This window comes from Amblyomma mixtum, chromosome 3 (genome assembly GCF_055824585.1).
Source record: "Amblyomma mixtum isolate Tamu chromosome 3, ASM5582458v1, whole genome shotgun sequence".
NCBI lineage: Eukaryota > Metazoa > Arthropoda > Arachnida > Ixodida > Ixodidae > Amblyomma > Amblyomma mixtum.
The window spans coordinates 317,381,198-317,393,823 of record NC_143014.1 but is presented as its reverse complement, the minus strand read 5'-3'; the positions used below and the strand labels follow the sequence as shown (position 1 = coordinate 317,393,823).

Here is a 12,626-nt window from a genome sequence, read left to right as displayed (position 1 = left end):
TGGTCTCAACGCCTTCAGGATCGATGGTGAACTGCGCCTCGATGAAAACGTCTCACCCCACTCACACAGAGGAGGCAGCTATTGCATTAGCTGTAGCATCTAACCCCAACGCCGTTGTGCTGACTGATTCCCAGGAAGTGTCGCAACATTAATAACGGATTAATTCACAGGTCAGGGCTGTCATTGCTGACTAAGCATCCACCCAGCCCAGCCTCAGTCATCTGTTTTCCCGATCACCTGGAACTACCAGGAGCAAACGAAGCCGCTCACAGGCATGCCCGAGCTCTTCTATACCGGGCGTCTTCCCCTGATGACAATGAAGGGTGCCGCGACCCAATAGGTTTAGCAGTCTATTCTGACAATCTCGCGCCATGCAGAACAGCCAGGAAGGAGTCCCCAACACCCTTAGGAGACTACAAACCAAAACATACCCAACGCCAGCTAAGTTACACCAATGCTACCCTACACTATACTCTCCGCAGTGCCCACATTGTGGAGAGGTAGCTAACCTCTACCACGTGGTGGGGGCATGACAATTTAATCCCTTAGTTGACCCCATTCCAAACCCCTCAGAGGAGCAGTCGGAGGTTGTTCTGCTCAGCGATGATCCTGACAGTCAGCACTGGCTGGTGGGGAGGGCCAGCGCAACAGCAATAACCAGTGGACTACCGTACTAGGCGGCGCACCCACATGTTCCAAGAATATTCAGTAAATAAAGATGTTTTCAGTCAATCAATCAAGGCATAAAGAGTGTCACTGTTCCTTATTGCAGTGATCACTGTTTAAAGCGCAAAGGGGCTGCTGTGAGTAGGCTGAAGAAAACATAAATTGAGAGAAAAGAGCCATGTTCTGAAAAAAAAACTACCTGCAATTATTTAGCTGAATGACAGCAGGCAAAAACTTCACATATACGATTACGCTGAGTGAAGCAAAAACCTTGAGGTTGAAATGGCCAAGTATGTGGCAAGGATTTTGCGAGAGGCGTTCTTTGCCATTGGAGTACAGACAACAGTGTGCTCACCGTTGTGGCAAACCCGAGCGAGTTAATGGTCTCCCCTATGTGCTCTTCCCACGGCGAGATGTTGAGCAGCATTAGTGTCTTGCTGTTGCCGTCCAGGCTGTCCATGGGGAGCTGTGTCAGCTTGGAGTTGCGGTATGGCACATAGTCAGCCTGTATGAACGACACAGTCCGCCAAGAGAAAAACAAAATTAACGGCGCATCAGGATCAGTCCTTCAGGGACAGAGTAATGGAAAAAGCTCCGCACGAAAAAGTTGAAATACGGTGCTTTTTATGCACCTATACAGGACAGCAACGACTGAGTGAATAAATCTGATGTAATCTGGCAGATTGTCATATTCGCACAAGGGTCATATACACTACTACCATATTTGCACGACTGTAAATCTACCTATGTTTTTTTTTAACTTGAAAATCCGAATTTGGAGCATCGTTGGTGCAGTTGTTTGCTAAGTGTGGGGTTTTGCGGGACGAAGACGCATGGGGTTTCGCTGGACGATGTCGGAACGACGTGTTGCGGAACTGCAGCAGCGAAGATGGGAGCTGCGCTAGTGAGGTGGATGGCACAATTGCGGACGAGGAGTGCAGTGACTAATACATTTTTTGTTGTGGAGTGTTCCCACAGGCTCCTGGTAAGGGATATGGAGGATGCCGACTTAAAATCGTATAAACACTACAAAAGTGAGCGTATTACAAAACTGCGCAGTCCAAACATGGGGGTTGACCAACGCGGGAATTCAAATCAAAGGCAAGGCGCAATGCTGTGCTACAAAGCTATCCCCTGCACTGACCACAAGATGGCAGCACAGCCCGGGACACCAGGGCCGATGGCTGGCACCAATCACTCGACAACGGTAGAGGATTGAAGCAACCCGGCTGAAAGGACTGGCGAAATACTGCAGCTGAAGAACCTTCAAAACTTCTCTACTGGATAAGCAACGTAAACCGACGACATGTATTCAAGGTAGTGGAGCACCCACCCGGTTGGAGAGCGCCAGAATAACATTGCCAAGGTTTGCCAGGGAGCGGTTGATGTTCTGGGCCTCCCGCAGGCGCGTCCCTGCCGACTGCGACTCCGACAGCCGCTCGCTGCCTGCCAGGTCCACCAGGTTCAGCCGCCCTGTGCACAGTCACACCACTACATGCCAAGCACTGTACTCTTCAAAGGTGAGCACCACGGGCCTAATGGCTTAACCGCCTACTACTGTATATTTCAATACCAAGTAAAAATATTGGCAATTTGCACGATTTGGATTGCTGCAGAAAGTAGCCAAGATGGCAGCTTCTACAATCAGCATAGGTAGAATACTGCTCGTTTTGAAATGGCTCACCTCAGTTCCGATGCTCACCAATGCAACGAGAATTTTTTCGATGCTGTAAAAAATGAACATCACTAGAGAAAAAAAAATGAATGGTTTATATTATCGTAAAAACCTGGTTCATATGGCAGAAAAGATTAAAAGCTGATGCAGTTTGAATTAAATGGAATTCAAACTAACAAAGACGAACAGAATATGCGTACACAAATCGGGAAGCAGTTGGGAGGGCAGTGGACAACACCTGCTCTAAAACTCGAACTTGAAGGCCTCTTCTGAGCATTCAAAACTGGAGAGGCGAGCGACGTTCAGAGCGCGCAAACAATGCAGCAGAGGGCAGCACCAGAGCCGCGAAGGGCACGCAACCGCCTGTGAACATGGTCGCGGGGCTGGAAAATCTAGCAGCATGCTATTGTCCCATGACTACTGCATGTCTGATTCCCTATTTTTCAGCCTTCCACCCCCTACCCCGTTCCGTTGACTGCAACAAGAAATCCTGTTGGGAGATGCGAAAGCAAGCAGAATGCACCGACCTCGACAGCCGAGCTGTGTGTGCGCGTTGTGGCCCGTGATGTCCAGGCGGAAGACGGAGTGGGACTGGGATGACCGCTCGTTGCACTTGGTGGCAGCCACAGCCCGGCTCTTCCGCGCACGCCGCAGCAACTGGCCGATCTTTGAAAAGAAGCAGCGGGTTGCAGAGTACAGTGAAACCTCTTTAATTTGATATCCGTTATCTCGGGATTTCGGACAATTCGGACTGCCTCTGGAGTAATCATTAAGGTGGCAGCTTGGGCTTGTTGGTAACACAAGTCAACAAAAATAGCGCAGGAACAGAACAAGGACAAGCAAGGACACACACGAGCGCTTTTAGCGCTCGTGTGTGTCCTTGCTTGTATTTGTTCTGTTCCTTGCGCTATTTTTGTTGACATCTGGAGTACCTCCAGCGCCCTTATGGCCTCTAGCGTCAGAAACTCATTTATTTGGACACCCTTCAGCTGGCATCGGCTAATTCAGACAGGAATCCAAAGTGACGGTGCATCGTGGTATGACCTGCTTCACGTGCGACCGTCTAAATACTGTTCTTATAAGACCTGAACTGCACAATACACGGTCTCCCGTGCCCCTCTTATGAGAATTCAACGGCAGGCGTGGCAACGATCAGGAACCCTGTGTCGATGCGGCGATACGGACCTCATTTCCTGCATGTGGCATTTCCATTCCTCCCGCCCGCCGAAACTCTTGCTCATCAATGCTGTTCGCTATTTGTGCAGTGAAGCCTCCTCATGGGAGGCGTCACATGCAAAGATGCTGAAGTGCTACCACACTGCACACTGAAAGATGCTGCGGAAACCCTTGCCAACTTATGATGAAGCTCTGCTATCAACACTCCCGACAATGCACGAATTAAAGCATTCGGCACAACTGAGAAAAATAGTCATTTTCAAAGAATATTGACATTGCCCAGTTTGAACAAAATAAATTTTCCTTTCAGACACTGTTTTTGGCAGCTTTGAGGACACATTCAATGATTTGACAGTTGGATCATTCAGACATTTTAACACCAAATTGACGAGGCTTCATTGTACCAGCACTGCATGACATTTAGACCCACACTCCGCGCAAGCATCTCTTGTCAGCACCCTAACAAATAAAAACAAGCAAAACTTCAGTCTGAAGAAGGCCATGTTTTTGTTCCTCCCACGCATGACAAATTTCAAAGCATGCCCCGTACAGGACGGTTTTGAAAGTGCAGAAGTATGAATAACGAAATTTCTTTGCAAATGGAACAAAACCCTCGAATATTTTTCCCCGAATGTTTCATTTACGGCATGTTCTTTCACAAAAACGGCCAAAAAGAGAAGCGGTTAAGTGCAATTCTGTGGTGTTGCAAACTTTTGCCGATTAGTTAAATGACCAGAAAGGTTACCGAATGTGGGCGTAGAAAAGCAAGCTATTTTCAGAAACCCACAAACCTCCCTTGGACGTCCTACTGACATCCTGAACACCCACAGGATGTCCATGGGAGTTTAAATGCCCATTAGGAAATTTTGCAAGCAAATCTGGTACTATATAAAAGAGGGAAAACCGACAAAATGCGACGAGACATCTCGTGAAAAGCGACACCATGGACACCAACAGGGGTGGGTCCACCCCTGCCATAGTTCCTTCTTCCCTGAGCGCAGTGTCCCCTAGGTGATGTAGCCCCCCTGAACTCTTCTGTACCTTTCACCGCACTGCACCCACACTGGAGCTATAGTCATCCGAAGGCATGAAACCAATACAATGCCACGAGATGTGCAGCACAATCCATCTGCTGCGATATGCAATTGTACAAAGCGAGTTCCAAGGATTTCATTTCCGTCCCCCTTTTCTTTCTCTCTTCTCCCCTCTGCCTTAGGATACACGGTTCACAAACTGGAAAAAACTGTGGGACAGCTTCGCCTGCCCCACTATCCCTTTGCAAGCTGCGCTTCCATGCGCGACACATCTCTTTCCATAGCGTTAGGAAACAACAGGTTCACTGGCACCCGTTCAAATTTCTTCCGCACAGCGTTCAGTTAGTTATATTGATTTTAATGGCGCAAAAGCAACTGAGGCTATGATGCGCCAAACACAAGGTTAGAGTTTTTGTTAAAGGTGAAGCTTTCTATACTTAGAGTTTGTTTAAAATGCTTGCTTCCTTGAGAAACCTAAAAATACATGAGATGTCAACCAGTGCTCGATGACCTAAAAGTAACATGGGGTGTAATGGGATGGTTTCCCTGTAAAATGTTGTAAAATATTTCTTTCTTAGCTCTTCTAGCTTTATACATGAAATTAAAATGTGGTTCACTGTGAGTTCAGCACCACACATGTCACAGAGAGGTTTGTTTTGTTTGGTTAGCAGAAAGTTGTGCGTGAGGTGGGTGTGTCCAATGCGGAGCCGACATAAAATAACTTCGGTAAAACGTTCTTGATGCCTACACGATTGCCATTCCCCTAAAATGGGCTTAACAGAATGTAATTTGTTGTTTGCGTGCTCTTCCCATTCTGCCTGCCACTTATTTCTGAGTTTACTGTAGATAAACTTTAAACAATCCCTGTGCGGTATGTTCACTTGCTTTATTTGGCCATTCCGGGCTTGTGCAGCACATACATCTGCTTTCTCATTACCTACAATTCCAACATGGCTAGGAACCCAGCAGAATTTAATGTTGTGCTTTTGTTTTGTGATTTTAACTATGTTATGTATGATGTTTCCTATTATGGGTTCAGTAGCATTCCTGGAGTGCAGTGCTTTGAGCATACTGAGGGAATCGGTGTAAATGATGCTATTTTTGATGTTCTCTCTTACTATTTTTTCTACAGCTATGAAGATGGCATAACACTCAGCAGTAAAAACTGATGCGCATTCTGGTAGTCGTATTATCTGTTTATTTTTTTCTTGGATTACTGCACTTCCAACATGACTTTCTGTTTTTGAGCCATCGGTATAAAATTCAATGTAGGTGTCATACGTTTCTTGTAGTGCAAAGAATTCCTGTAATATGTACTCGTTTGGCGTTTGCTTTTTGTCTAAATGTGTCATTGTGAAGTCACATACTGAAGGCAGGCTGTACCATGGTGGCAAATATTCATTCCTTTGTGCAATATTCGGTAGGGCATCTAGTACTGTTAGCTCTTCACATTTATCTTCAAAGCGCAGTAGTAATGGCCTGATAGAATGTGGTTTGTTGATGAATAATCTTTTAGATGGGCACTTGGTGACAACTGGATGGCAGAGATGTTTCGGAAGAGAACGGATTTTTAAGACGTATGTGCATGTTAGTGCGATTCTTCGGTCCTCAAGAGCGGGCTCATTAGTTTCAACGTATAGGCTGGCTACTGGTGATGTTCTGTATGCTCCAGATGATAGGCGGAGACCAAGATTATGAATGGGGTCTAATCTTTTCAAGTAGGATGCTCTTGCCGAGCCATATACTATGCACCCGTAGTCCAGCTTGGAGCGCACCAGAGAGCGATATATTTGTAAAAGGCTTGCTCTATCGGACCCCCACCGCTTCCGTGAGAGCACTTTTAAGACATTGAGGGCTTGAGAAGCTTTCTTTTTAAGGTTGTTAATGTGTGGTAGAAATGTGAGTTTCTTGTCGAAAGTTAGGCCTAAAAATTTGTGTTCTTGTTTAATTGGTAGCGCAGTGTGATTCAGGTATAGACTGGGATCGACCTGTAGGCCTCGTCGCAATGAGAAAAGAACAGCTACTGTTTTTTGAGGGGAAAATTTAAATCCATTTTTGTCTGCCCAAGAACCTAGTTTATTTAGTGTGATTTGTATTTGTCTCTCACAGGTTGATATGCTGGAGGACGTGCATGCTATTTGTAGGTCATCTACATAAACTGAATACATTATGGACTTGGGTATTTCTTTAGCTAAGGAATTCATTTTTATTATGAAGAGTGTCGTGCTTAGAATGCACCCCTGGGGTACGCCGTTCTCTTGGGTGAAAGTCATGCAGAGAGTTGCTCCTAGGCGGACTCGGAATGTGCGGTTAGCCAGGAAGTCGTTCAAGCAGTTCAACATCCTGCCGCGGATACCTAGCTCTGCTAGGTCACGGAGGATGCCGAACTTCCACGTAGTATCGTAGGCCTTCTCCAGGTCGAAGAAGACCCCAATACAGTGCTGCTTGTGGATGAACGCCTCCCGGATGGTGTTTTCTAGGCGGACAAGGTGATCTGTGGTGGAGCATGTTTTCTTAAACCCACATTGGTGTTTATCTAGTAGTTGCCGAGATTCAAGTACGAAGGTCAGTCTAATGTTTATTACACTTTCGAAAGATTTAGCAATGCAGCTGGTGAGGGCTATTGGTCTGTAACTGCTAGGACTTGTTGGTGGTTTTCCGGGTTTGAGAAAGGGTATTATGACTGCTTTTTTCCACTCGTCAGGTATATTTCCAGTTATCCAGATTTTATTAAAAAATTTTAACAGTGCCTCTACAGCAGCCTCGGAGAGATGTGCAAGCATAGCGTAATGCACGTTGTCTGGTCCTGGTGCTGTCTTTTTTCCAGAAGATAATACCTTATTTATTTCTTGTAGTGTGAGAGGCTGGTTGTAATCCTCATGAACACCTGCTCCAGATGGAAATTTTTGTTTTTCAGCTATTGCTTTGTGTTTTTGAAATGTGCTTGTGTAGTTGGATGAGCTTGAGATCTCAGCAAAATGCTCGCCCAGTATGTTGGCCTGTTCTTCTAAAGATGTTTGTGTCCCGGGTGCTGTCAAGAGAGGAAGTGTGAAAGGGGTATGGTCACCAGTAAATTTACGCACTTTTTCCCACATTTTCTTTGATGTTGTTGAGCTGTTTATTGAGGAGACATATTTCTGCCAAGAGGTTTTTTCTGCATTTCTTCGGACATACCGCGCTCTGGCTTTTGCCTTCTTAAAGGTAAGTAAGTTCTCTGCAGTGGGATATCGACGCAGAGCGCTCCAGGCTTTGTTTTGTTGTTTTTTTTGCTAATGTGCATTCTTTTGTCCACCATACTTTGTGTTTCTTTTGTGCAAGTCCTGTTGTTTGTGGTATAGCGAGTGTTGCGGCCGATATTATGCATTCAGTAAACTTCTGATTAATTTCATCTGTGCTAAGGTCGTCACAAAATTCCTTTTCCAGAGTGGCACTTTTTGTAAAGAGTGACCAGTCGGCAAGCTGAATTTTCCAGCGCCGTGGCCTTGTGGGGATGATTGGAGTGGATGATGAGAGCCTGATGACGGTAGGTAAGTGATCGCTGCCCATGGGGTCATTTAAAACATCCCATTTAAAATCGTTAAAAAGTAATGGTGATGCGAAGGCTAAATCGAGAGAGCTCATTTTTGCTGAGCTTGGGCAGCAATATGTGGCTTTTCCCGTATTTAAAAGACAGACATTATTCGAAAGTATAAAATCTTCGATTGTTTGGCCTCTAGAGTCGCAGCGTTCGCTTCCCCAAAACGGAGAGTGAGCGTTAAAATCGCCAACTACCAGAAATGGCTCCGGCAGTTCATCGATCAGGCCTTCTAGATCTTGGCATGTTAATGTGATGTGTGGGGGAAGATATACGGAACATATTGTTATGGTTTTGTAGCTGATGACGCTAACCGCAACCGCCTCAAGTTTTGTTTTCAGTTTGATTTCTTGAGCCGGGACGCCGCTTTGGATGATGATTGCGACGCCTCCCGAGAGTCTACTTGCATGTTCGCGATCACGCCTAAAAGTTGTATAATGCTTTAAGATATTTGAATGTTGTGGACCAAGATTGGTCTCCTGGAGACATAGAGCTAGAGGCATCACGGACCCTAGAATATGTGTTATATCACTGTAGTTCCTTAACATTCCTCTACAGTTCCATTGAATCGCAAATATCATGTTTGTTTTTTTGGGTGTGAATGGAACTGAAGGAATTTACTGTTCTGGGCCCGTTACCGGGGTTTTATCTTTTCTTCGCTCGTGAGAGCCGGTCCGCCGCCGTAAAGCGGGCGGAGTGGTAGTTGTATCCATCACCTCACCAGAGGTGCTGGAGGACCGCGAAGCCGCGGATGTGTTGGTGTCAGGCCTCCCCCGACGGGGGGAAGTCCTGCGGGATGCTGGCCCATGGGCCGGCACTCCCTGGCTTGGAGTTGGCAGAGCAGCCTTGGCTGTCTCTGCCTGGGGCGTTGATGGCACTACCACAGGCGCGGTGGGAGTGGCCGCGGCAGATGCCGGAGTGCTGCGTGGTGCACCGCCCCTGCGCGCCACGTCAGCATAGTTTGGTTTGGCTGTGAAAGAGAATGTATTTGTCAGTGCAAAACGCCTTCTGGCTTCTTTGAATGAAATGTTTTCCTTGGTCTTAATGGTGATGATTTCCTTTTCCTTCTTCCAGGACGGACACGCCCTGGAGTACGCAGCATGTTCTCCTTCACAATTAGCGCAGCGTAGAGCTGCGTCGCATTCCTCAGAATGGTGTTCCTTCGACGCGCATTTCGCGCAAGTTTTGTGGCCGCGGCAACTCTGCGATCCGTGGCCAAACCGTTGACAATTAAAGCACCTTCGGGGGTTAGGGATGTAGTGTCTTACATTTACTTTGAGGTATCCAACGTCGATGGTTTCGGGCAATGTGCATGTGTTAAAAGTCAGGACTAGGTGTTTGGTATCTATTTCTTTGTTGTCCTTGCGGATCTTGATTCGATATACATCAATGACATTTTGCTCGGAAAGCCCTTCCAGCATTTCTTTCTCGGTAAGGTGTAGAAAATCATTTTCTGAGATGACGCCACGGACAGTGTTGAGGGATCGGTGTGCAGTGATGGAGACAGGTGTGTCCCCAATAGACACTATGTTACAGAGTTTGGTGGTTTGGACATTTTCTCGGAGTTCCAGCAATAAATCGCCACTGGTCATTTTGGATACTTTGTAGCCGGGGCCCAAAGCTTCTGTTAAGCACTTCCATACCATGAAGGGGGATAGAATTCTGGCCTGTTTATCTTGAACTTCACTGTGGATGACATGGAATTTGGCAAATGTTGGTTTCTTTTTGGAAAAAAAGTTCTCTGCTTCGTTCCGCACTCTTTTAAGAGAGCGATCAGGTTTGGAAAGGGGGGGAGCCATAAAAAATTGATGTTTTTCGGTCATGGTGCCAGCCACCCACCATGGAGTCCAACAAGGGGACGCGACAGGAACTTGAAAGAAAGTCCTGCCCATGCCAGCTGTACACCTTAACTATAACCTAATATGACTCAACACAGGGTAGTTGGTCACACACGGTTAACCCTCGCCGCCAGGAAAAAGAGGAAAAAACCAAGAAGGGAGGAGGATACAGGAGAGTTGTAAGAAAGGAGATAGGAAAGTGAAAGATGGAGAGGAGAACAGGAAAAGGCGACTGCCGATTTCCCCCGGTCGGGTCAGGCCGGAGGTGCCGTCTACAGGAAGCTGGGGCCAAAGTGGTGTGTTGCCTCCGCCGAGGGGCCTTAAGGGTCCAAACGCTCGGCATCAGCTCAACCACCAGGATCCCCTTTTCCCCGGACACGGCGATGCCACGCACGGCTAAGCGCGGATGCTCGGGTCCGTGGTGACGCATTGTTCACCATCATCCCCCTGCGGGGATGTCCCTGCGGATGCTCGGGTTAACCCCGTGGTGTCGCCACTCACCAACGTCTGCATGCTGCAGACGCCTCCCTGCGGGGAGCACAGCGTTCATCAACTGCATCATAGCATGAGCTGACGCTATGACATATCATGTTACACCTCATTTTGTGGCTTGCGCATGCAGCAGTTTTTTAGTCTGCTGCCAGAGTGTTTTATGAGAAAAGAGCGAGTTAAACGATGTGATAAGCATGCAGTGAAGCCCCCGATTAATTTTCCTGACCTGGCGGGACCCGAGATACCGAGTTTTCTCGGAAACCATCTGCACAAAAATTTGAAGAAAATAAAAAAACGAGTTTAAAAATCGGAGGGGTGTAGGTTATTAAAGAATTTTTTTTCGAGCGTGAAATGCGTTTATGGCAATGCGCGGCCTCCTGTACATAGTTTGCCCCCACTGACACATGGACACGTGTCAAGCTGATGAGGGGTCATTGAAAAGCATGGCCAAATTAAAAAGCATCTATTTATTCGACAACTCCATCCTTGGTGGCTATGCTTAGAGCAACGCTGTGCAAGAACGCTGTTGCACCTTCAAAGTCGGGTGCCCTTTTCTGTACACACCATTTTACAGGGCTGGTCAGCCTTGTTTAGGCATCATAAGTGTGTCACTACAGCAGCCACTCAAGCCAAAAAGAAACTGAAGATCATATTCCCTGCTCGAAAATCAGCAACAGAGCAGCCGCAATAAAATTGACGTCGATGAGCCCTGCTTTCGAAACTGGCGGAAGAAGAAAGTCTCAGAACGTCAAATATGTGAGAGGAGATTGTTTCACAGCCTGAAGGCTGGTGTGCACCCCAAGCTGAAGACAATGCTTGCCAATTTGATCAAGAGAAAAGGGGTCGCGGCCACGCTGCTGCTACAGAGGCGGCAGAAAGGGTAGAATGGGCAAGAAGAAAATAAAACTGCCCAGCCCGCACCACCTGACCACAACGGGGCTACAGAGATGGTAAATATGGAAGCTATCCAGCTGGCGTGCGCACTAGACAGACCACACGAAAAGTTGCATGCGAGCCTTGAATGGCGGCAGCTGTTTATGGGCAGACTAAGGCTTTCGATGCGTGTCAGAGTGGTGCTTCTGTTATGTCTGCAGCCCACCCAACATTATCGATGACAGCCTTACAAGGGACATGGCCACGGGCCCTGCCACGAAATAATTCTGTTCTATCATGCTGCGATGTATGCCCCTCACCACCTAACATGCACTGCACGAGGTGGGTACACAGTCCCTTTCCCCGGGCAATGGCGGTCGGGGAAAATGAATTGTCCGGTAAAAGCGAGCAAAAGCCCGACAATCATTATAAAGTTCTAGACTAAACTATGAGTATGCACACGCAAACGGTGAGGTGAAGTTTCAAACCCCACCGCCACTAGAGCAGTCAAAGAAGTTTTCCCTACACACTGTTAAGGTACTTATTAACATACCTGTTGGGCTGACTGGACTGGCACCTCCGTCAGGCTGGCCACCGTGACCGGCCCGTCCTTACTGCTCATCTTGAGCTGCAGCGGCCGGGCCTTGTCTGCTTGGGACGGAGGTACCAGGAGGTCGTGCAGGGTCTTGTACACGTCTACAAAGCTGGTCAAAATGGTGTGCTGCAATGGAGACAAGCCACATCAGTCATCACTGTGGAATCAAAAAGGGGTGCAGTCATTAATAGAAGGCTTAAAGAACAGTAGCAGAAGAGCGCCCACGCTCCTTCCTCCCTTCCTGCGCACACTGACCGTCCAGTGGGGCTGCTTCTGGGATGTCTCGAAGACCTGATGAAGGACCCGCGGGATGATGCCCCTCAGCTCGTCACCCTCGTCCCCCTCCATGGTCTGGGTCTTGCCGGCGCCCGTCTAGCGGTACGCAAAGATGCACACGCGATAGCGGTCCAGTGCACTCTGCCCCAGCTGGGAGAATTCGGCGTACACCTCCGCCTGACTGGCCGCGCCCAGGAACACTCGGTCAAATCTGAAAGTCAGGACTGTCTCCCGTTGCGCCTGTACGTACGAGGCAGAAACACCCACACTTGCCACCACTGTGCAGGGCTCACCAGGCATGGACGCCACATTACACCTCGATGCGAAAAACAAATCTGCAGTGACCAATGGCTGTCAAAAAGATTTCGAGCAAGACATGTAAGTATACACTTACAGACAACTTGTCATTTATCACACATTCGTCATC

At 47.6% G+C, this 12,626-nt stretch overlaps 1 protein-coding gene across 1 annotated transcript; it reads right to left on the bottom strand.

Moving 5' to 3' along the window:
• Positions 1 to 213: 213 nt before the first annotated feature.
• LOC149355723 (uncharacterized) lies at positions 214 to 12,271 on the bottom strand. The gene is made up of 6 exons (XM_089576172.1): positions 12,179 to 12,271; positions 11,882 to 12,049; positions 2,869 to 3,007; positions 2,000 to 2,139; positions 1,022 to 1,171; positions 214 to 243 (listed from the first exon to the last, which is right to left on the bottom strand). Exons 1-6 carry the CDS (start codon positions 12,269 to 12,271, stop codon positions 214 to 216), a joined length of 720 nt encoding a protein of 239 aa, XP_089432298.1.
• Positions 12,272 to 12,626: the final 355 nt, after the last annotated feature.

What these genes read in the sequence shown, in the direction of transcription:
- LOC149355723 (XM_089576172.1), bottom strand. Translation starts at nt 12,271, where the DNA reads ATGGAGGGGGACGAGGGTGACGAGCTGAGGGGCATCATCCCGCGGGTC. An exon ending in AGAAGCAGCCCCACTGGACG is followed by an intron (nt 12,050 to 12,178) that starts GTCAGTGTGCGC and finishes TCTCCATTGCAG; the next exon opens with CACACCATTTTGACCAGCTT. An exon ending in CACACAGCTCGGCTGTCGAG is followed by an intron (nt 2,140 to 2,868) that starts GTCGGTGCATTC and finishes GACTGTGCACAG; the next exon opens with GGCGGCTGAACCTGGTGGAC.